Genomic DNA, 27,422 nt, shown 5'->3' on the forward strand with positions numbered 1-27,422 from the left:
TAGTGCATAGAAATGTGCATTTCTATATGTTATCTTCATTGCTAACCTGATCACGTCCATGTAAAACCTTAGAACACCTTGAGCAAGTTTTATATTGCTTTTGAGGATATAGAAAAATGGTACATCATGGACATATGTATAGTTTGTACATTTGGGTTTGTAAACATTGTTTGGCTCAAATTGCTATCCCAGTATGTAAATCCTTATACATGCTAGTAGTGAGCTCTTGAGATAATTTATCATCTTATAAATTGGGAAATATTTCTGTATTCCCCAAATCTTAGATTCCTTATCATATAAGCCCTATTTTCTACAATTTGGGGGACTATTTGTCTTTAAGCAAGCCTTCATATAAGATGCAAATTGGGTCTCAAAGGCAGTACTGTTGAATTATAGATAGTTAATCTGAGGAGGGGGAGGTGTTTGTTGTATATAATAGCTTCCTTACTAAGTTATGAGTTCCCTAAAATCAGTAACCAAATCTCATGCGTGTTTATGTAGCCTACAACTTTCATATAGATAGTAGGTGCTCAAAAATGTTAATTGAATGAATGAGTATCCTTCCTTTGTCTCATTGAGACCCATTTAAAATCATTTTAGCAATTGGGTTATTATACTAAGAATGTTTCACCAAACTAAAACTGAATTTGTTTTATTTTACAGGTGCAGGAGACATTGTTGCAATCATGATCGGCAATCTGAAAGGCACAAAAATTCTACAATCTATTCAAAGAGGCATACAAGTGACAATGGTCATAGAAGTAGGGAAAAAACATGGCCCTTGGGTGAATCACTATTCAATTTTTTTCGTTTCTGTGTCCTTTTTTATTATTACGGCGGCAACTGTGGGCTATTTTATCTTTTATTCTGCTCGAAGGCTACGGAATGCAAGAGCTCAAAGCAGGAAGCAGGTTTGTAATGGTCCTTTCTTCCACTATTAAAAAAAAAAATTACTGTTCTAATTGTGGTTTCAGGATCCTGCATTTCAATACATTTTACGTGCTAGACAATGATCTCCCCATATGTTTTACAAAATCTGGTAGTTTTTAAAAGTATGTCAGCTCTTCTCAAAGGTTTTATTTTCTATATTTGTCAAAGAACTTAATCCTACCTGATTAAATCTTCTAACTCCTCATTAGAGAACACATCCAGCATTTAATTACATATGGGTGCAAATACATATGTTCTTTTAAATAAACATTTTTTTCTAAATTACAAAAACATTTCATACTCAATATAGAAAACTTAGAAATTAGAAAGTACACAGGAAAAAAACTCACCTAAAACCTGATATAGCAATATAACTATAGTCATCACCCAAAGGTAACCACTATTATTTTATATGTATGTCTGTATTTGCATGTGGGGATGGGGCTGAGAAGAGGGACTAGGCTGAGAAGGCAGATTAGAAGATCTAATTGTGCATGATATATTGTTAGGCTTCAAATGGAGTCAAATATTAATAGTTTCTACCATATTATAACAGTGTATAAAAAGGTACAAGGTATAGAAACAACAGAGCAAAAATACCAAAGCATTATTGAACAGTAAAGTACCTAAGGTTGTATGGCATTGTTCCTGCCACCATTAAATTGTCCCCCTCAGCCCCCTGATATGCTCCCATTTCTCCTTACCCAGCTTAAATTCCATGGTCACTCCCATGCATACATCTTCAGTTCCCTTGGCCCTTCTTTCTCTTTGTTATAGTTGCTGGAAAAACAAATCCAACCCTGGTTAAATTTACTTCCCACCTACTCTATGTCTTCACCTTGCACAACTGAAGTATCAGAAAGGCATTTACAGCTGTACTGACTGATCTCACTTTAAATTTGTGACCGTAAAATCAGAGTGGGCCCTTAATGCTACCCAGGAATCACACTATGTTTTCTTGACCATTTACTCTCCTACTGTTGGGTAACCATATGTGTTCCTCTCCCTTTCTCCAACACCTCCTCCAACTTTACTCTCAATTTGTATTTTATTTTACTGAGAAGATTGAAGCAATCAATAATACTTCCACATCTTCTCATCTATCTTCATCTGCGTCTATCCTATTCCCCTGCTTTGTCTTCTGTTTTTATGGATGAACTGTTCCTTTGCAAAGGCTAACTCTTTCACTCAGGTATAAGATTATTTTTGTCTTTTGTATACTCAAGGACATCACTCCAGAAATTGTCCTATCTCACTCTCCTACTTTAACAATTTCTCCCTCTCCTCTGGATCTTTTCCACCAACATGCAAACATAGTATTATTGCTCCCATTTTCAAAAGATTTTCTCTTGGCCCCAGGCCAAAAACCTTGAAGTTATTCTTTATTCCTTTTTTCTCTCACCTCCCACGTAAACTCTATCAGCAAATCCTTTTATTTCTACCTTCATTATATATCCAGAATTTGATTATTTCTTATTACTTCCGTTGCTTCCACCCCAGTCAAAGCCACCATGATTTCTTACCTCCTCCTCCCTTCAGGTATTCTCAGTATAACAGCGGAATGGTGTGCCACTTCTTTAGAAAGCTCAGTAGGGATTTAATGCTTTCAGATGAAAATACATTTTTATATGTACTGAGAAGTTTCTCTAAAGGCAATTGATTTCTGGTCACTTCATGTACTCTTCCTCCAATAAGTGAAAAGTAACTCAATTTATTTAGGGGGCGGAAGGAGCAGTGAGGATTTTTATATAGCAAGAAAGTTAATTTAATTTAGGAATAGATGAGAAATTGAAATTTTATTATAAAAACTTCATAAAGATTAGATACCAGCATATGGTAATAAGTGATGGTTATCTCAGTGTTTAAAGTTAATTGGCTTCTATCCTTCTCCTTAGACAAGCAGCTTATCACATTGGTGGCAGGTTCAGCCTGATACTAGCTGCGGTCAAAAAGATGTTTAAAATTCCTGTACCAGGCCACTCAGTAGTTTTACACTGTGTTAATATTTGACATTTGTATATTGTGCAGTTTTTTATCTGTGATGCTGGAAGGAAATTGGTGTCCAGTGTGACTAACTATTCAAAGGTTATAGTTACAATGACAAGAGTGTTTGGTTTGCATATGTTCATGGTGGGGTATGTGTTTCAGTATTCTCAGTGCTATAATAAATTTATTGACATGGCATTAAACCCCATCAGAAAATAATAAGGTTTATAAAGAACTTTGTCTGGTGTTACAGAGCTTCATTGGACATTTAGCTCTGGTCTACGCATTTAATTTTCATAGTTTATAATACATCTTATGAAAATTAACCTCTGTAGAAATGGTCAAGAATAGCATTAAAACTTCTCATCTATTTGGAGAAGGCTTTTTAAGGGGCTTTTAAAAATTACTTAATGGACTATATCTGTTTATCCTTTGGGGACTAAAAGATTAAATATATGGCTGATAATCCTTTTTGCTTGTAAATATTTGAGAGTGCTAGAATGTCATTTATATATTTAATTTTCATGACTTAGTATTAATTTTTAAAAGGTAGAGATTAATGCATATGCTGATTATAATTATCACTAAACATTTAACTATATTATCTCCATTTTACTGGTAGAAATGATGATGAAGCTGAGTTATGGAAATTTGGCTTCATTAGAATGTTAGGCAAATTTAATATATTCAAGAATTTCTTCTTCTGAAGGTTATGATACGTGATATATAATGTCAGGAAACTGATAACTGTAACCATAAATTCCGATGACTGAATGCTCAGATGAGCCCCCAGACAGAATAGCCTCATATGTTGTAGTGTGATGTGTAAGAACACATATCATCCCTGTTTTGTAGATACAACGCTTTTAAACAGAACAAAAAAGTATCAATGGATTATAAATGAAAATAACATATTAGGCCTTATAAGTTAGTTTCATGTCCCTTCCAGGAACAACCCTAACTTGAGACAAGAAAGATTATGGGAAACCTTATGGCATACACAAATTAAACTACATTTAGGAGTGACCACTATACACTTGACTCTAGCATGGAGTACCAAACATTTTCGGGTACAGTAAATGTATCCTAACTGTATTCAAGCAGTTAATACTCAATAGTCACAATGCGTGTGTTGGATTAAACATTGACCAGTGAAACAAAAGAGGGCTGTAGGTGAAATAGGAGCTGGCCTAGATATAATGTGAAAAGCTGAATTTACTTTTAATGAAGAGTGGCTTTCAGAAGAAAAGGATTTACTAACTAAAATAGACAGATTAGAAGGAAATCATATTCCAAGAGGAGGGAAAAGAATGGGAATCCACTTGCAAAGGTCATAAAGCTTTGATAAACTGATCACACAGACCCAACACATAATGCTAGAGAATGCTAGGAATCGATATTGGGAAAGAAAATATACTCTAACACAGCAGAATCTATTAACTATTTTACTTAAAAGTGATCCCCAAGTAGCCATGGGGGTAATGACCTTCCATTTTTAGCTGTAGAAGCTCAGGCAGAGAATATTTGAGACACATGCAGATCTCCAAATTTATGGAATTTTTTTTTGTAAAATTGCAACTTGCACTGCTGATCTCTGAATGATCTTGACCAAAGGATGGGCCAAAATAAGGCTAGTAGGAATAGAATACTGAATGATACCCATGTACTCCCATGGGAGGGAAATGGCCTTGCTGTACAAAGTTAACAGGAACCTATAACTTTATAATAATATAAGTTGAGACAAATGATTGGCTTTGTCCCCAGCTAACATGGAACCTAGAAATGACAGAATGATTGCTACTGGTGACAGCATTTGTTCCTCATCATATCTGGCATATGGGCAAAGGCTAATTCTTCTAGGAAGGTTTAATAAATATTTCTGTGACATTTCCAGATTTTTTTGTAGCCAAACCAAACTGTATCATAACCATACTCTGATATGGTGTAATACTGGTATTGTTAGTAAAATTCAACTATCTTATATAAATAAATCATATGGTAATCAAATGTATTTGAGACATTGAACTAAAAACTCCTCACAGTGTGATACCAAGGGAGAGTGACTGGCATGAAGAAGAATTAGAATGATTTAGTTCATTACTATATTAAATAGCTCTGTGCAAGTTTATCACAAAGTTCAAGTGGCCATAGATCAAGGGAATAAATGGATAATTAAATTGGTATAATAATGTAAAGATGTTTGTGATGGTCTTATAAACTGGATGAATTGTTCCTTTGAACCTGTTTCCACTCCTTGTTGGCTTCTGCAAGTATTAGATAGACTTATGTTGTTCTTATGGCACCTTATATATAAATACTGTGCTAACTGAACAGTATATACAGTTGACCCTTAAACAACTTGGGTTTCAACCACATGAATCCACTTATACACGGATATTCTTCCACTTCTGCCACACCTGAGGCAGCAAGGCCAATATATCCTTTTCCTCCTCCCCAGCCTAGTGAATGTGAAGAAAGAAGGATGGAGGCCTTCATGATAATCCACGGCCTCTTAATTAAGATAAAATTTATTTTCTCTCACACCTGTCGTACCAGCACTTTGGGAGACCGAGGCGGGTGGATTGCTTGAGCCTAGGAGTTCGAGACCAACCTGTGCAACATGGCAAAACCCTGTCCCTACAAATAATAGAAAAATTAGCCAGGCATGGTGGCGTGTGCCTGTAGTCCCAGCTACTTGGGAGGCTGAGGTGGGAGAATCACTTGAGCCCGGGAGGCAGAGGTTGCAGTGAGCCGAGATCATGCCACTGCTTTCCAGCCTGGGTGACAGTGAGACCGTGTCTTTAAATATATATTCTTTTCTTCCTTATGATTTTCTTAATAACATTTTATTTTCTCTAATTTACTTTATTGTACAAACACAGTATATAATTTATATAACATACAACATATGTGTTTATTAACTGTTTATGTTATCAGTAAGGCTTCCAGTCAACAGTAGACTATTAGTAGTTAAGTTTTGGGGGTGTCAAAAGCTATATGTGGAGTCTTGGCTGTGTGAGGGTCAGTGCCCATAACTGCCATGTTGTTCAAGGGTCAACTGTATACTGTATGTAGTACACTGTTTATAAATATTATGCTAACTGTATAGTTACTGTATAGTAACTATACTGACTACTGTACTAACTGAAGTGATAATATATAAATACTGTACAAACAGTTGCTGTACTGAAAGTTTTATTATAAAAAGGCTTTGACAAACAGGATGGATTGTGATGAAAAAGGTAACACAACAGATGTAGTTGCTTACTCCTTCCATGTCCCCAAGGGAACCATGATTGGCCCCTGGCCAACCCTGGGAATGTGGCTCTCAAAGTGGTCTTTATGTTAGTGATTGATAATTTTGTTATATACACCTGGAACAATGGACCATGTTGTACCAGCCTGTCAGAGTTGCTTTTCACAACAATCAAGATTGATGATATCCTAGTTTCATTGTTGGGGTCCTCAGTTTCCAGCAACATGGCCAGTTGCTAGCAGGATGCACCTAGTAAGCAGTCCCTTCATCTGAGTCTTGGATCCCAACACTTAAATTGGTTCCCTGGGCAGAGATATGCCACACATTTCTGTAGTTTGCTGCCAGGGAGAAAGAGCACTCCTGTGTGCTCTCAAATGAGGAAGGACTAGGCTACATTAATATCTTAAAATCTGTCCTTCAACTTAAAGCATTACTAAAAATTATCTAAACTATTTCTGGTTACATTAAGTTTTTTTCTACTCCACTAGTACACGAAATTACCTGGAAGATTCATTAAGTACCTGCACACTGTACCACTATTAACATATATACATTTGCAGTTGGTGTGTTCACATGTATGTATCTATTTCTGCCTACATTTGAGAGTAGTTCAGGGTCTTTTACAGAAACCATGAGAATTTTGACTCTTGTATAAGAAGAGCAGATTAAATCCTTGTCTAAATAGGACTTAGTTTTACAATCTTTCTTCTGACTTTCTCACTGAACAAAAGAAAGCTCTTATAATGGGTCTCAGGATTTTTATATATTCACTTACTCTAATTTTAAATTTATATCACTAATTCTTTTTCCAGCTTTATTGAAGTATGTTTGACAAATAAAATTTGTATATATTCAAGGTGTACAACATTATGATTTGATATACATATAAATTGTAAAATGATTAACATAAATTAACACATCTATCCCTACACATAGTTACGTGTGTGTGTGTGTGTGTGTGCATGTGTGTGTTGAGGATACTTAAGATCTACTTTCTTAGCAAATTTCAAGTAAACCATGCTGTATATAAGATCCTCAGGATTTATTCATCTAAAAATTTGAACTCATAGATGCAGAGAACAGAGAAGTGGTTGCCAGGGGGGTTGGGGAAATGGGGAGATGTTGGTCAAAGTATACAAACTTGCAGTTATACCACAAATTCTAAAGGGTGTTAATCACATTTATTTGAAAAAAATGCTGTAATCTGAGCTATAACCTATCTACTGAATCAAATTCACCCTTTCTTCACGGTTCTTCCTTATAGTGTATTTCCTTACACTGCTCACAGTTATGTTCTTCATGGGAGTGGTCTGCACTCATTTATCCCCTCATCTGTAGTTCCATAGATTCATGGGAAGCTGTTTTATAGCCTGCACCTCCTCTTGCCTGTAGGAATGTTTTCACTCAAATATTATGGATAAGTTTTTATTGAATAAAATGGATTTCTTTCAGTTCTCAGATACCTAAACAGCTACATGGCTCGGACTTTTATTTTGTCCTAGGAATATATCTGAGGAAAAGAATCCTCTTACTATAATTCTTGATTTTAAATATCTGGTGTTAAAACTCTTAGCCAAATTTTTAGGAAAATGTTTATTTTTAAAATATGGTGACTTAAGTACAGAAAAATCTAGTTTGCTTATATCTCTCTCCTTTCTTGCTTTTTGCACGCCCTGTCCTCCATCAAGTAATTAGGTTTGACTACATACTTAATATTATTCATGTGGGTTTCAGTTAAGCTAAAAGCTGAACACCCTGGGACCAAAAATCAGGCTGACAAATCACCAGACTGAAACATATATTTTACCTAATTGGATATAAATACACCAGTGAACTAGGTAGAATATCTTTGCATTCACCATAATTTCAAAATTGAACATTGTAATAAAGTGTGATCATTGGTCTGACATTTTATCGTCAACCCCAATATATTCCCATTCAGAATAAAAAAATATATATATAGTGGAAATTCTTCACTAACTAGAGCGAATGCAGCTTTTGATTAGTCAGAATAGTCACATTAAGCTTCTGTTAAGAAAATTGGCCAAAACCAGCTTCTTTGAATCAGTCTTCAGTTCTACTGCCAAATATTCTTAGACCAGGTATCTCTTAGAATTAGAGAGGAGGAGGGGAAAGGCAAAAGGCATTTGACATAATGTACTTGCTTTTTAAAATTCCCCAAATCACAGTAAATAGCCAGTTTGGGAAGAATTTTAAGATTGGATAATTGCTGGCTTTAAAGGGGTTTTTAAATTTCCTTCATTTGTCATCTTCACAAGGAATGTGAAGCCTCTTAAAGGCTTCTTTGCCATTACACAGTGGAGGCAGTGTACAATAGTGGAGAGATCATGGGCTTTAAAGCCAGATAGAACCTGGGCTTGAATTGAATCACAGCGCTGAAACTAACCAGCTGTCTGGACTTTAGTCAAGCTTCTGAACCTTACTTTTCTTGTCTATAAAACTTGGATATTAAAATAGCTATTTCACAATGTTGTTAATGATTAAACAAGATGACACATGTAAAAAGCTTACAACCTGACACATGGTAAAGGCTCAATTAATGTGTAAACCTTTCTTTCCCCAAACTTAATGGAGTAGAGACTTTTAATAATTGAAATGAGAAGTGTCTTGCATGAGAAAATCAAGAAAGTCTGTTTATATTTTCTAAATTCAGAAAATAATTTTTGAGCAAACTCTAGCCACTGGGGAATTTTTTTCTAAGTGACTAAGGCCCAGTCCTCCAGCTACTCAAGAGAGAAAGGCACATTAATAATACAATTACTGAACAAGATAAGAGGTGGAAACAATGTGTTACTGGAATTTATAGACTAAGGAAATTCTGATCTGGTAGCAAGGCATTGGAAAAGTATCTCATGTGATTTGTATAATGTAGATATGTTCTTGAAATTCTGTTTTTTAAGGAGTAAGGTACAAATTATAGTTCACATGGGGCATATTGTCTTTAAATGTTGAGGTTTATTTGGGCACTCAAAAGTTGACATAATGTTGTTCAAACACATGTTGAATATAATCTACTGGGCCCTAATGGTGTTCTCATATTTCAGTTTTTTTAAGAGGGAGGCTTGCGTCTTGGCACTCTTGCTATCAGTGTCACAGTGAAATATCTTGAGTACTATCTTGAATATCGTGAGGCAGTTTTTTTGTGAGTGACTTTCCTTTAAGCTCTAAAAATACAGTTTGTGCTTTTTACTAAAATCACTTGTCTTGCATCTATATTTAAAGAAAATAGCTTTTCTTTATATCGGCCCAGTAGGAGCTATTGAAAATATTCAAATTTTCTTTTAAACACACTTTTATTCTAAGGCTGCTTTGTTAAACATTAGTTTATGCTATGCTGCAAATCTTTTAGAGATCCTTTATAATCAAATCTCTTGTCTAGTGTCTTCTGGCATTTTGGGTTTGGCCCTGTTTTTTTATTTTTTGTATTCTCCCCCATCATCATTTTCTAGCATCGGCCTTAATGCAAGTTCTACTGTTCTCCTGGGCATAGACTCAGACATTACATACAAAGTTTCCCTTTGATCCCACACTTCAAATTAATTTGCATTATAGTCTTGGCTATAATTAAGAAAGTTACATATTTGACATTAATGCCTAATAAATTGATAAGCACTAGCACTGGAGATTCAGACATTTATATTGTATTGAATCAAATATTTTGCAATGAGAAATCAGACTGTATAGAGTGAATCAAGTAAATACCCTAGAGAGGTATCAATTCCTTATGAGAGCTTTCCCCAACTGTGTGATACAGCTTGTTGCCTAAACCTAAATTAGAATTGCTTTAAGGACAAAGAGCAAAATGATTGTGAAAGACATCATCAACTACATTACATTTTTTTCCCCTTTCTTCTTGCTGGCTCTATTTTTTTCTCATTTGCATTTTTCTCATCTCGATGTCCAACTGACTCATGATCTGTGTGAAAAGAAAGTAGTGAAGTGTAGGTGTGTGGGCCAGGGCCAGGACCCTGTAGGCATACAGGTGGAAGGATTGCCACAGTTTGACAGACCCTAGAATCCAGGAGCTAGAAAAACATCAAAAGACAGCTGAGTTATGGATGGTTATATTGTAATGGACTCGGAATATGAACAGCAGAGTTCCAGTACCAGCTTTATTATTTAGATGCTGCATTCCCTTTTGAATAAGTTATTTTACTTTTTCAACCCTCCACTTGAGCATCTCTAAAATGAGGATATTACCTTCTTCTGGGGGTTGTTGTGAGGATTAAATGAGGTAATGGATATAAAAAATATATTTTAAACTGTATAACAACTGTGTATTGTAAGGAAATGGTGGGAGTAGCTTCCTACTCCATGCTACAGTCAAAACAGATAGCTACTTTGGTATAACTCTGGATTTCAGTGGGGCTGACACTAGCTCTGATATTTCGAGCAAGACATTCTTCCTCTTTGAGCATCAGTTTTCTTCTCTGTCTGATTAGATGTCGGGCTCGGTAATCTAAAGATCCTAGGTGTACCTTTGTTCACTGTCACTCTGTTATTACCTTACAAGTAACAAAATAGAAGGGAAGATATTTGTGCTGAAATTAAGTCCCATCATGGAATTTTTTTAGTTCATAATTATGTCCCAAAACGGGAGTGAAAGTGCCTTGATTATCACCTCTTTTCCTTCTTAGAATCTAGGCCTTCCTATTCACTGTTTCTGTTAGGCTTATTTGCTGGTCAGGTAATAATCTGAGAGGTTTCTGCTTTTCCTGTGACAGCAAAGAAATACTTTGGCTAATATTCTCCTTGGCATTAAGCTAAATATCTTCTACAAAATGATATCTTATATAGGAGACAGGTTTGGGCATCAAGGAGATTCCTCACATACTGATACTTATAGATTCTTACCTTCCAAAATATATTTGCTACAAATATTTGTAGCATTTGTAGCAAATATATATTGGCAAGTACCTGTTATGCTTATTGATGAATGGTAGTTTACATTTTATGTAATAAACATTTTGTTGAGTATCTGCTATATGCCAGACATTATACTAAATACTTACATTATCTCTAATTTTCATGTAACATAAATGTCAGCTGGGGATGGGGGTACATATAGGAAGGAAGCTGCTTACATTCTCCCAATGATCTCTAGTTCTGGGGGCCTACTTTTTGCCGAATTTCTAAGTTTGTTCATTTTACAGTTCAAAATAGAAAGATCACTTATCTTGCCATGCTGCACATGCTACCATTATATTTCACACATGTATTAGTCGGGTTTGTGTTGCTGTAAATGAATACCTGAGGCTGGGTAATTTATAAAGACAAGAGGTTGATTTGCCTCATGGTTCTGCAGGCTATACAAGAAGCTTGGTGCCAACCTCTGCTTCTGGTGAAAGCTTCAGGAAGTTACCTATCGTGGCAGAAAGGAAAGGGGGAGCACGCGTGTCACAGGATGAGAAAGGGAGCGAGAGAGAGGAAGCAGGTGCCAGGCTCTTTTAAACAACCAGCGGGAACTGAGAACTCACTCATTACCATAAGGACGGCACTAAGGCCTTCATGAGGGATCCTCCTCCATGACCCAAATACCTCCCACCACGCCCCACCTCCAACATTGGGGGTCACACTTCAGTGAGATTTGGAGGGGACAAATATTCACCATTTCAACACAGCATCTACCAAGTGTCATACTTAGCCTCTACTTCAATTCATATGTATATTATATTCACTTGAGGCATTCGTGTATGTAGTAGACTTTAGTGAAGGGGAGTGAAGTATTTGCAGCGTCACCAGTAACTTCAAATTGGCAAATATCTTAACAAATGTCACCTGGGATTTTTTCCTCTGGCTGGTTCACCATACATAGAGGGACAATGTGTTATTGAACTATATAGACTTTCTTTATAGTCTTTCCATCACCTGGTAGATTCTTCCCACACCTCAACTTCACTTCTGACTCAATTATGCATAATGTTTTAGTTTTTATTCCATAAATGAGCCTGTGGCTTGCTTTTGCATATCCAGACACATCTAGATATATGCTCAGTGAAACAATAAAAGGCGACCACTCTCAGAATCAATCTTCTTCATTAAGCAATCGTGGTTATAAGCACCAATATTTTTCTTAATACCAAACAGTGTAAAGGTTGGTACTACCCTCATTTTATAGATAAGTAAACAAGCTCAAAGAATTAAATGACTCGTGCAGGGTTATTCATTGAGTAAGTGACAAAGTCAGATTTTGAACCATTGGAATCCAAATCCTATGCGCTTTCCACCAAACAAGACACGATTCAAAAAGGAAATTGGAAAAAAATGCATATTAATGTCCTCTGAGCTTGCAAATAGGAAGATTGCTTTGAAAATTCATAGTATTTGAATCCATTAGGGGTGGGGGAAATGTATTTTTACCATTATGGTCCCAACAGTATTGTTTAAGAAAGTAGGGAAACATAAGTGAAAAGTCTCAGTAACTTGGAAAATCCTGCCTTATATCAGGTAAATGGGACATTTATTATGGCTAATTAAGTTTTATCTTTTAAAATTGATTCGTACATTGACTTTTACCTGATAAATATTTATTGATCCTCTCTATCTTTTTCATCATACTTCTTTTAAAAATAGTTTTTCTAATACCTGCTTTTTTTTTTTTTTTTTTTTTTTACAGAGGCAATTAAAGGCAGATGCTAAAAAAGCTATTGGAAGGCTTCAACTACGCACACTGAAACAAGGAGACAGGGTACATTCATGACTTTTAAATGCTATTTGTTTTAAAGCAGTGCTACCAAGCCATTGTTGAGGCTAAATGTTCTTCCTAAGTATGCTTTTATTGGCATTTATGAACCTTATTGACTTTTTATATGCATTTGATTCTAGAGGTTGGCTGAATAATGGCCTCCCAAAGATATCTAAGTTATCTATTCCCTTGAACCTGTGAATGTTACCTTATATGGCAAAAAGGACTTTGCAGATATGATTAAGTTAAGGGTCATGAGATGGGGAGATTATCCTGGATTATCCAGGTAGATTCAAAATATAATTGCAGTGTCCTTATAAGAGGGAGAGAGAGGGAGATTTGACCACAGTACAGTAAGGGATGTGACAATGGAAGCAAGAGGTTGGGGCGATACAAGGAAGAGGCTAGGAGCTAAGGGATGCAGACAGCCTCTAGAAGCTGGGAAAGGTAAGGAGAGGGATTCTCCCCTGGTGCCTCCAGAAGGAGTGCAGTATTGCCAGTGCCTTGGTTATAGACTTCTGATTTCCAGAACAGTAAGAGAATAAACTTGTGTTGTTTTAAGCCCCTGAATTATGATAATTTGTTACAGCAACTACAGGAAACTAATACAATGCTTTAGTGTTACTTTGGTTGAATATGCATTTTCAGATTTAGGACAGTTGAAAACTACCATTGATGGGTAAAACATGTATTTCAAAAAATGGCTATAGAACTTATGGAAATAATACACCATTTTAAGTCTTACCAAAGCCATGAAACTGTAAAACACTAATGAAAGAGAGAAATCAAAGAAGATCTAAATAAATGGAAACATATACCATGTTCATGGGTCAGAAGACTTGCTGTTGTTAAGATGTCGGTTCCCCACCAAACTAATTTATGGATTTGATGCAGTTTCAATAAAAATCCTAGTGTAAATCTTTTATAGAAATTGACAGGCTGATTCCAAGCTTAGATGAAAATGCAAAAGAACTGGAATAAACAAAACAATTTTGATAAAGAACAACTTTGGATGATTCATGCTACCTGATTTCAAGAATTATTTTAAAGTCACAGCAGTCAAGATAGTGTCGTATTGGAAAAAGGATAGATTTATAGATCAATGAAACAGAAGAGAGAGTACAGAAATAAACCCATACATATATGGTCGATTGATTTTCCATAAAAGTGCAAAAGCAATTCAATGAAGAAAGGATAGCCTTTTCAGGAGGATAGCCCTTTGTTGGCTATCCGTATGCAGTGATTGGATATCCTTAAGCAAAAAACAAGCAAACAGACAAAAAAGAACTTAAATCCATTCTTCATACCCTACGTAAACATTATTTCAATACATCATAGACCTTAAACATAAAACCTAGAACTATGAAATTTTTAGAAGAAAACTTTAAAGACAAATATTTTCATGACTTGGGTGACAAATATTTCTTAGATATAACTCCAAAAACAAGTCCAAAAAAGAAAAAAAAAAGATACATTTGGCCTTGTCAAAATTAAGAATTTCTGTTCTTTGAAAGGCACTGTTAAAAGAAGGAAAAGATAAGGTACAGACTGGGAGAAAATATTTGCAAATCATATGTCTGTTAAAGGGCTGTACCCAGAATATAAAGAACTCTTAAACTTAACAGTAAGAATACAAACAACCTAAGAGAAAACTGGCAAGCAAAACAGACAATTCACCAAAAAAAAAAATATATATATATATATATATATGGATGGCAAATAAGCACATAAAAGATGCAACATCATTAATAATTAAAGAAATACAAATTAAAGCCACAATGAAATACAATTACACATTCATTAGAATGGCTAAAATTCATACAACTGAAAATACCAAGAGCTGGGCGAGATTTGGAGCAACTGGTACTCTCATTCATTTGCTGGTGAGAATGCAAAATGTATAGCCAATTTGAAAATGTTTGGCAGTTCTTTATGAAGTTAAAAATACACTTACCATAGCACCTAGCAATCTCACTACTAGATATTTACCCTAAAGGGAGAAAAAATCTATGTTTACATAAAAACACAACTGTTCATAGCAGCTTTATTCATAATTGTCAAATACTGGAAAAAAGCCAAATATTGTTCAACTGGTGAATGGATAAACCGTGGTACATACATATCATGGAATACTATTTAGCAATAAAAGTGTGATGGGAATCCCACTGATACATACAGCATTATGGATGAATCTCAAATGCATTATACTAAGTTTGAAAAGCCAGACTCAAAAGCTAGATAATGCATGATTCCATTTATATGACATTCTGAGAAAGCCAAAACTATAAGAACAGATCAGTGGTTGCCAGGAGGTGGAGGTGAGAGGAAGGGTTAACTACAAAGAGTTTGGAGGAGTTTGTTGGGAGTAATAGCACTATTCTATATATTGATGGTGATAAGGATTAAATGATGATATATTTTTCAAAACATGCAGAACTGTACACTAAAAGGGTGAATTTTACTGTATGTGAATTATACCTTAATTTTTTAAAAATGAGAAAAGTTATAGAACTTGTACAAATGGTATTTTGTGAATTCTAAAATCAGGAAAAATAAATCAGTGCTACATCTTTCTCTTTGTTCTGTTCCCCTTTTGTTTCACTTTATTCTTTTACCTTTTTAAAGTCTGGATACTTTTAAATCACCTTTGGGAACTTTACAGTTACATAATCATTAGGTGATATAATGCTCCTCTTTTTATAGGAATTTAGGCTTGTTAAGTACATGTATGTTCTGATCTTGTTCTGTAGTTTAACGTAATTTTTCTTATCTGTCAGAGTAACAATAACTACTTCCTTGTAGGAAATTGGTCCTGATGGAGATAGTTGTGCTGTGTGCATTGAACTGTATAAACCAAATGATTTGGTACGCATCTTAACCTGCAAGTAAGTTTGATTTTATTCTATATCTTCAATAAAAATAGCTGACCTACAAAAATGACTGTGATGGAATAAAACTATTTTGAATATTTCCAAATTAATGTAAAAAATGTTTATTTTTTAACTTCATTTAAATGTAGAATGGTTTCTTTTTATTTTTATTAATTTCTTAATACCACTGAAATTGGTATAAGTCTAATTGTAATCTGGATCAACTTGTTCTAAACTAATTCCATAGAAAACTGAGAACCTAGCCAGCACAATTTATATATATGTATTATATAAGTAATATATATAGTATATATATATATTATATAATATATAAATACTATATATAATATATTACATATAAAAATATATTTATATATTATATAGTATATGTAATATATATTATATAGTATATTATATATAATACAAACACTATATATTATATATAGTATATACTATATAATTATATATAAATATATTTTATATATAGTATATTTTAAATATAGTATATATAATACATATAGTATATAATATACATAATATACCATATAATATATACTATATGGTATGTATGACTATATATATACTATATAGAGAGAGTATATATAGTAATATATACCATATAGTATATACAATTATATATACTACATATATGTTATATATTATATATTATACTACACATAATATATATTATATATCATACTACTTAATATATCTTATACTACATATAATATGTCTTATATATATTATATAATACATTATATATTATATATTATATAATAATACATGATACATTATATCTTATATATTATACGATAATACATGATATATATTATATAATAATGCATTATATATTATATATTAGAATAATACATTATATATTATATATTATAATACATTATATATTATATTATAATAATACATCATATATTATATCTTATATAATAATACATTATATATTATATGATAATATATTATATCTTATATAATAATATATTATATATTATGCATTATATAATAATATATTGTATATTATACATTATATAATAATATATTATATATTATGTAATAATACATTATATAATAATACATTATATATTATATGATACATTATATAATACATTATATATTATATAATAATACATTATATATTATATAATAATACATTATATATTATATATTACATATTATATAATAATACATTATGATGTACCATTCTATATTTTCTAATAATACATTATTATATAACATTCTATATTTTCTAAGAATACATTATTATATAACATTGTATATTTTATAATACATTATTATATAACATTATATATTTTATAATAAGACATTATTATATAACATTATATATTTTATAATAATACATTATTACATAACATTATATATTTTATAATAATACTTTATTATATATTATATATTTTATAATAATACTTTATTATGTAACATTATATATTATATAATAATACATTATTATGTAACATTATATGTTATATAATAATACATTATTACATAACATTATATATTATATAATAATACACTATTACATAACATTATATATTATATAATAATACATTATTATATAACATTATATAACATTATATAGTAATACATTATTATATAACATTATATATTGCATAATTCATAATATATAATATAGTCTATATACTATAGACTATATGTAGTTTATATATTTATATTATATATACTATATTTACTATATAGCATATAGCGTATATGGAATATATACGCTATATAGCATATAGCGTATATATGGAATATATACGCTATATAGCATATAGCGTATATATGGAATATATACGCTATATAGCATATAGCGTATATATGGAATATATACGCTATATAGCATATAGCGTATATATGGAATATATACGCTATATAGCATATAGCGTATAGGCTACATACTATATGCATATTATATATATTATATAGTACATAACATATATTCTATAACTCTATATATCATATATAATATATAGTGTATATAATATATTATGTATAATATATAGTATATAGAATATATTATATACAATATATAATATATATAATATAGTATATATAATATACTATATATTATATACTATATATTATATAGTAGATAGTATATATACTATCTATACTATCTATAATGTATACAGTATATATACTATCTATACTATATATAATATAGTATTATATAGTATTATATATATAATATATAGTATAGATATATATATAATATATAATATTATATATATAATATATAGTATAGATGGTATATATACTGTATACATTATAGATAGTATAGATAGTATATATACTGTATACATTATAGATAGTATAGATAGTATATATACTGTATACATTATATATAGTATATATATACTATATATATAGTGCATATATATATACTATATATATAGTGCATATATATACTATGTATATAGTGCATATATATACTATATAGTGCATATATATATACTATATATAGTGCATATATATATACTTTATATATAGTGCATATATATACACTATATATATAGTGCATATATATATGCATTATATATATATGCACTATATATATAGTGCATATATATATATACTATATATTCCCAAAGGTGATTATACATCATATATAATACATATATTATATATAATATCTGTATTATATATAATATGTATTATATATTATATATTATATATTATATATGTATTATATATTATATATTATATATATAATATGTATTATATATTATATATTATATATATAATATGTATTATATATTATATATTATATATATAATATGTATTATATATTATATATTATATATATAATATGTATTACATATTATATATTATATATATAATATGTATTATATATTATATATTATATATATAATATGTATTATATATTATATATTATATATATAATATGTATTATATATTATATATTATATATATAATATGTATTATATATTATATATTATATATAATATGTATTATATATTATATATTATATATTATATATTATATGTATTATATAATATATATAATATGTTTCATATATAATATATAATATATATTATATTATACATATTGTATGTATAATGTAATATGTATTATATAATATATTTAATATATTATACATATAATATATATTATATAATATATAATACATATATTATATATACTATATATAAAATATATAGTATATATAATATATAGTTTATAGTATATAGTATGTAGTATATATTATATAGATGCTATATATATTATATGTAATACATATATATAAATTGTGTATATATTATACATATATGTAAATTGTATATATATAAAATACATATATACAAATTCCAACTAAGGAATGAACACTTCCAAATAGATGCTCATAACTTGATTTCATTTTATTTTTTTCTCGATGGATTAGAAGAAATTTAAAATTAATCCAGTATTATCCTTACATTTATATGTGTATTTACATTATATTTGTATTATATTATGTATATATGTATATTATATATTTATGTGTATAATGTACATTATATACTATATATTATATATAATATATAGTATATATAATGTACATTATACACTATATATAACATATAGTATATGTTGTATACATTATACATCATATATATTATATATTATATATACTATATATAATATATAATATATAATATTATATATTATATATACTATATATAATATATAATATATAATATTATATATTATATATAGTATATATAATATATAATATATAATATTATATATAGTTACGCATGTGAATATAAGGATAGTACTGGATTAATTTTAAATTTATTCTAATCCATCGAAAAAAATGAAATCAACTTATGAGCATCTATTTGAAAGTGTTCATTCCTTAGTTTTTTAAATTATCCCTCTCCTGAAGGTTGTTTTTACCACTACTTCTCTTAGCTATTTAATACAATAGTGATGCTCTTGGAACATATCACATTGCCTAAAGCATCAGTACAGTGTTGTTGTACTCAGTACTATATTGGACTGTATTATTGAGAATGACTGTACCATTTATCAGTTAGGGAATTATAACTGTTTAAGATTTGAAATAATGAACAAAGTCTTAGGTCAGGTAGCATCCTAGCCATTTTCAAATGAGTACTGAAAATATATTTTTTTTGGAGCTAGAGTAATGAGGCTTTTACATTTAAAAGTACCGTATTATGGAATTTCCAAGTTTTGTTTCTGTGACTCCTTCATTGTATGAATAGTGTGTTTAAAAGAAAAGGCATCCATTCAAAGACTAAATAAAGTCACACTAAGTAATCTGTTAATATATATTAGGTAAAGTGTTGCTACTTTACAACTGATAATTATGTTTTTTTCCTGCATTAGCCATATTTTCCATAAGACATGTGTTGACCCATGGCTGTTAGAACACAGGACTTGCCCCATGTGCAAATGCGACATACTCAAAGCTTTGGGAATTGAGGTAAACATTAATATGTTATTTATATGAAGAATATATGCCTTGGCTTTGGGGAAAATAAAAAAATAACATCCTTATTTTTTCGCTATGTAGTATGCCATACTTATAGTTTATACCTAAAACCAGGCATATTTATATCATATAGACAGTGAGGTGTCATCTTGGGCCATCTCCATTTTCCTTCTTCCTCCCTCTTTCCAAATAGACTCATTATTTGGTCAGAATTTGAAATGATAACCATATAAACCACCAACTTGGCATCCCTCTTTCTGTTTTTGTAATCTTTTACTATTGCATAGTGACCAAACTTGTAGTTAAATAAGCAGACATAATTTGAGAAAGCATAATAAATATTAAATTACAATTTTATATTTGGTAAATGAAAAAAAGGCCTATTTTCAAGATACAACATAAAATCAAGCTCAAATCTTGACTTGGGAAGGTACATAGATGACAATGATTCTCAAGTTCCATAGGGGACAGCATGATGTTTTTTTAGGATCTAACTTGTACCCAGCATTATTTTATGAAGTGCTGGTATCACCCAAATGAACATACCAGATGAGAGTGCACTCTGCCTATAGCATCTTTCACCCCATTGGTGGACCCAGTTACTCTGTTTTCACTGGGGCTAACAAGAGACTTGTGATCATCAAAAGGGATCATAGGTTTAAAAGGTTAAGAAATATTGCTCCAATGAGTCACCTATAAAGAAACTTTGAAGTGATATGTCGAGGAAAAGCGTGTACACTGAGAGGCTTTTAATTTGTTAAAATGTTCTTTAAAGGTGGATGTTGAAGATGGATCAGTGTCTTTACAAGTCCCTGTATCCAATGAAATATCTAATAGTGCCTCCTCCCATGAAGAGGATAATCGCAGTGAGACCGCATCATCTGGATATGCTTCAGTACAGGGAGCAGATGAACCGCCTCTGGAGGAACACGTGCAGTCAACAAGTAAGCATCATACTAAAGGTTAATGAGTGCCCTGCAATCCATTGTAGATCATATGCCTGTATAGTACTCTTGCTTTTTAGCGTTTGTTCCATTCAGCCATTATCATGATCCAGGTTTTTTCTACTTAAAATAATGCCGTGAAGGATGCACCCCTACCTTAATATACATATATTCAAATGTATTTGAAATAGATGAAATGCATCAGAGTGGGAATTATTTACAAAAGAAAGATTTATTGGAAAGCTTCTCTCTGATGCATTTAAATCTTGGCTTATTAACTACTCACAGAAGGTAAGGAGAAACTTTAAACTTTAGAAGCCATTGTTTATTGCAGATAAAGCAGAAATTAAAATAAAGGAGTTCTGAAATGATAAAACAGAATTCAATTTACAAAAGGTTGATTTATACCCAGCTTCTCCGGAACCCATGTTTTGCAAGTAGGAAACTGTTTAAGAATGGTATGTGCTGCCACCTGTTGACTATTTACCATGAAATGAACAAACTGTTAGAAACTAAAATTGAATATATCATTTTCAAAATTCATGTGAATTTGTATTGCAACTTAGTAATTTTATGCCAAATGAGAAATTTTAGGGAGTTCTGTTTTTCCCTATAAAGATAAAACCCCTATAAAAATTATTTTCCCTTTCTTTAACCTCAATCTTTTCCATGTTTTTGTTGGTTTGAAAGTCTTCTCTCAATCCTCATTTTGAGATAATTTAATTCTAGTATAAAAGTAAAACAAAAACTGATTGTCAAGATGACTTATGAAACTTTCAGCTTCCTATGATATAAACCTTTGTCCTCTATAGGCTTATCAGTGCCATAGATACCACTTCTGAAGATATCACAATGAATATAACCACGCAAAGGCAAACTTTGTGTTTCTTGTATCTAATCTTCAGACATTCCCTTGAATATAAACTAGTTATAAGTATCTTAATAATCTGTGGATTATTCTACCTGTAATAGAGAATCATTGATTGCCCCAGATGATCTTGTAATCTCATAATTGTGTGGTAATAGAATTCAGTAAAGATAAAAGAGAGTGTATGAGATAATTTCTTGCTAGTCTTTTAAAAAACAACATTCCAATCTACTCTTTTTGTGTTCTGTTCTTCTGTGGGTAGGGGTGGGGTGGGGGAAAAAGGTAAGCACAACAGATTTTGCAGAGATTTGAAAAGCAAATGAAATAATGATCCATGTTTCTCCTCCTGTATTCTTAATTTGGATGATAGTAATACTCACCCAACCGCCCCAAACCAGAAACTAGGGACATCCCAAATTCTTCCCACTTCCACTTCTGTGTTCTCAACTCTGTCCCCTAATTTCCAACCTTAATTCCACAGTCATAGTTTGAGCCACTATCTTCTCTTTGCCTATTCCTTCTATTCTTCGTTACCCAAGAAATTAGGGGATCCCAGTATAACTCCTGTTTCTCCTTTAAGATTGACACCTCTTTGAGAAGCCTCTCTTGACTAGATGTGATGGCCCTACTGTTGGCTTCCATAGAACTTTGATCATTGCACTTACTACACTGAATTGTATTAAAACTTTTAAAGTTCCTTTGGGTAAGAACAGTGTCTTATATTCACTGTTGTCTATCCAGCACCCAGCACACAGTAGATACTCAAATTTGTGTTGAATGAATTACCACTTAAACCAGATTTAATTTTGTCTGGGATTACATATTACTAGTTTAAGAATCTTACGTATTAGCCATTGATTCTTATGGTGATAGTTGATTTGCATAACTTTGTAAACACACATAGTTCATGTCGTGTGTCACATCATTGGGCTAAGTTCTATTAGAGCACTGGTTTTCAAACTTAAGTATTCATTGAGTCACTTGGAGGGCTTATTAAAACAGAGAGGTCACCACCAGAGTTTCTGACTCAGTGGGTCTTGGGTGATGCCTAGGAATTTTCATTTCTAACAGGTTCACAGGTGATACTGATGCTACTAGTCCAGGGACCACATTTTGAGAACCATTGAATAAGGGCCCTACTGTTAATCGTGGCTGTACATAAAAATCACCTGGAGAGATTTTAAACTTTGCTGATGTTTGGACTGCACCTCAGAGCAACTGTGATTTAACATGAGGTGCAGGGCCCGGGCACAGGTATTTTTTATTTTAATTTGAAATGATTTCAGACTGACTGACAAAAACGTTTCAAAAATAATACAAAGAATGCCCATATACCGTTCACCCAGCTTCTCCAAATGTTAACATATAACCATATACAATTATCAAAACCAGGAAATTTGCCGATAAAATGTTATTATCAAAACTATAAACTTGACTCAAATTTCACCAACTGGCCCACTAATGTCCTTTTTCTGTCCCAGGATCCCACATTGCATTTAATTGTCATGTGTCCTTAGTCTCCAATCTGTGACACTTCTTCAGTCTTTGTCTTTCATGACCTTGACACTTGTGAAGATTACTGGTCAGTTATTTTCTAGGGTGTCCCTCAATTTGGGCTAGTCTGCTGTTTCCGAGTGATTAAATTTATTGTCCATTTTTGTCAAGAATACTACAGAAATGATGTTGTGCCCCTTTCAGTGCCCCCATATCATACCAGGAAGCATGTGATGTTGGTGTCTTATTACTGATGATTCAAACTTTGCCCACTTGGTTGAGGTGGTGCCTGCCAGGTTTCTCCCTTTAAAGTTACTATTTTTCCCTTTGTAATTATTAAATATCTTATAGAGAGATACTTGGAGACTGCACAAATGTCCTGGTACTCATCATACTTCTACCCACTACTTTTAGCAATCATTGATGCTTCTTGCTTGCCTTAATTATTGCTGAAGTATTTACCAAATGGTGATTTTCTGTTTGCATCATTCTTTGTACATTTATTGATTAAACTTCTAATATAAGGAAGAGCTCTTCCTTCTCCTCCATTTATTTATTCAGTTATTTATTTATTATGCTGTAGGATCCTAGATGTTTCTTTCATTCTATAATATCATTCTCATCGTTTATCCCTTGCTCATATCATCCTAGATTTGGTAATCAGGAACTTGTTCAAGTTGGTTTCTGTGTTCTTTCAACTTTCTTACTTTCTGGTAACACAAGGTGTTCTAGGTCTGGGATTAGCCAACTTTTTCTGTAAGGGGCCACATGGTAAATATGTTAGGCTTTGAAGGCCTTAAATCTTCATTTTCATACTCTTATTTTTTTGTTTTTGTTGGTTTGTTTTACAACCTTTTACAACCATGATAAGCACTTTTAGCTATAGTTTGTAGGCTTGAGTTCGCTGGCCCCTAGGCTAAAATCTAGGTTAACCTTGTACTTTCCCTCTCCTAGCCCTAGAATCAGCCACTTCTTCAGGAGGCCTTTTACTGGAGAATGGTATTTCAAAACCAGGATCTGAGCAACGGGCATGTTTATTGCTACCGGGGTGTCATTGCTATTGGCCCTTTTAGTGAACAAGACTAGAAAATATATGTATTTACTCTCACAAATATACACATACATATAAATTATTTCTCTATCTGTCATTTTATCTATCTGTCTGAAAAACAATGACCCTACTAATACATCTGATTCCAATCCAACACCACAGGGTTCATTCTAGCCTCCCCCTTTATTTATTTGTAACTCCTTTCTCCAACAGTGAAAGGAGAAAGATTCTTTTTATCCACAGTATTTTTACTTATTTGTTCAATTATAGAATATACATAAAATAGTTTCAGCATTGCTAACACATACCCCTGTGTAAAACAATGTCAGTAACTAGTGTACAGTTCTTTTTGTTTTTAGCCTTACAGGTTAGAGTCAAAATACTGTTTTCCAAAGTTATTTAAGTTTAGTTGTTTTCTTCCCCATTCTCTTCACATGGTTATGTATTTCATTTATAATACAATTAAGTTCATTTATTACTGTTTGTATTCAATTTTGGGCATCCTTCCAACTTCCTGGTTGATTTTCTTAATCTATCTATCTATATTTATGTGTATGAAGAAGCATTGGTAATTTTTTAAATGCCCAGGTGATTGAAATGTATAGCCAGATTTAACAGCTTGTTATATTTAAGGTAAGGAAAAAGTAGAAGACATAATTTTTGCTCTTAAGGAGGCTATAATCTAGGTAGAAATAAGCACATGTACGTGAATCAAAAAAGGAGCAATTATAAATCAATATAATAATGCCATATGTGCTTTATGTAAGATATAGCATAAATCATATAATTATTAAAGGTACAGGGAATGAGTATGATAGTCAGTGTATGTTGAAATTAAATAAGAAAGACTTATTGGAAGTAAATGATGAATTTTGTCTTAAAAGAAGAGAGGGGCAAAATCATCCTAAAATTGCTATTTCTTTTTAAAGATGAAAATCTACAGCTGGTAAACCATGAAGCAAATTCTGTGGCAGTGGATGTTATTCCTCATGTTGACAACCCAACCTTTGAAGAAGACGAAACTCCTCATCAAGAGACTGCTGTTCGAGAAATTAAATCTTAAAATCTGTGTCAATAGAAAACTTGAACCGTTAATAATAACAGAACTGCCAATCAGGGCCTAGTTTCTATTAATAAATTGGATAAATTTAATAAAATAAGAGTGATACTAAAAGTGCTCAGATGACTAATATTATGCTATAGTTAAATGACTTAAAATATTTAACCTGTTAACTTTTTTCCACAAACTCATTATAATATTTTTCATAGGCAAGTTTCCTCTCAGTAGTGATAGCAACATTTTTAGACATTCAAAACTGTCTTCAAGAAGTCACGTTTTTCATTTATAACAATTTTCTTATAAAAACATGTTGCTTTTAAAATGTGGAGTAGCTGTAATCACTTTATTTTATGATAGTATCTTAATGAAAAATACTACTACTTTAGCTTGGGCTATATGTGTCAGGGTTTTTCTCCAGGTGCTTATATTGATCTGGAATTGTAATGTAAAAAGCAATGCAAACTTAGGCTAGTACTTCTTGAAATGTCTATTTAAGCTGCTTTAAGTTAATAGAAAAGATTAAAGCAAAATATTCATTTTTACTTTTTCTTGTTTTTAAAATTAGGCCGAATGTACTTCATGTGAGTGTCAACCATAGTTTATCAGAGATTATGGACTTAATTGATTGGTATATTAGTGACATCAACTTGACACAAGATTAGACAAAAAATTCCTTACAAAAATACTGTGTAACTATTTCTCAAACTTGTGGGATTTTTCAAAAGCTCAGTATATGAATCATCATACTGTTTGAAAATGCTAATGACAGAGTAAGTAACACTAATATTTGTCATTGATCTTCATGCATGAATTAGTCTACAGAAAAAAAAATGTTCTATAAAATTAGTCTGTTGAAAATGTTTTCCAAACAATGTTACTTTGAAAATTGAGTTTATGTTTGACCTAAATGGGCTAAAATTACATTAGATAAACTAAAATTCTGTCCTTGTAACTATAAATTTTGTGAATGCATTTTCCTGGTGTTTGAAAAAGAAGGGGGGGAGAATTCCAGGTGCCTTAATATAAAGTTTGAAGCTTCATCCACCAAAGTTAAATAGAGCTATTTAAAAATGCACTTTATTTGTACTCTGTGTGGCTTATCTTTTGTTTTAGAATTTTGTTCAAATTATAGCAGAATTTAGGCAAGAATAAAACAGACATGTATTTTTGTTTGCTGAATGGATGAAACCATTGCATTCTTGTACACTGATTTGAAATGCTGTAAATATGTCCCAATTTGTATTGATTCTCTTTAAATATAAAATGTAAATAAAATATTCCAATAAAAGTTTGTGTCTGGTGTTAGTTTAACTATCTGTATTAGGATGTTTCTTGTGTCACTATAAAGGAATACCTGAGACTGGGTAATATATAAAGAAAACAGGATTAATTGGCTCATGGTTTTATAAGCTGTATAGTAAGCATGGGGCCAACATCTGCTTCACTTCTGGTAAGAGCCTCAGGAAGTTTACAATCATGATGGAAGGCTAAGTGGAAACACATCACATGGCAAGAGCAGGAGGAAGAGAGAGAGAAGCAAGAGGTCCCAGACTCTTAAGCAGATCTTGCATGAACTGAGTGAGAACTCACTTATCACCAAGGGGATGATGCTAAATCATTCATGAGGGATCCACCTTCATGATCCAATCACCCCCACCAGGCCTCATCCCCAACATTGAGAATCACATTTCAACGTGAAATTTGGAAGGGACAAATATCCAAACCTTATCACTGTCCATACACTAATTTTTCTCATATAATATGTCTG

At 31.8% G+C, this 27,422-nt stretch overlaps 1 protein-coding gene across 2 annotated transcripts in view; it reads left to right on the plus strand.

Annotated features, from left to right (window-relative positions):
• The window catches only part of RNF128 (ring finger protein 128), a 105,822-nt gene extending 78,880 nt beyond the window's left edge, over positions 1 to 26,942 (plus strand). The window contains exons 2-7 of one of the 2 annotated variants that reach the window (XM_024240262.3): positions 664 to 911; positions 12,810 to 12,881; positions 15,681 to 15,763; positions 20,132 to 20,228; positions 21,013 to 21,181; positions 25,524 to 26,942. In XM_024240262.3, the coding sequence (XP_024096030.2) occupies positions 664 to 911; positions 12,810 to 12,881; positions 15,681 to 15,763; positions 20,132 to 20,228; positions 21,013 to 21,181; positions 25,524 to 25,657 (803 nt within the window). In that variant the 3' untranslated portion in view covers positions 25,658 to 26,942. 2 annotated transcript variants of the gene reach the window in all.
• Positions 26,943 to 27,422: the final 480 nt, after the last annotated feature.

Source organism: Pongo abelii, chromosome X (genome assembly GCF_028885655.2).
Source record: "Pongo abelii isolate AG06213 chromosome X, NHGRI_mPonAbe1-v2.0_pri, whole genome shotgun sequence".
NCBI lineage: Eukaryota > Metazoa > Chordata > Mammalia > Primates > Hominidae > Pongo > Pongo abelii.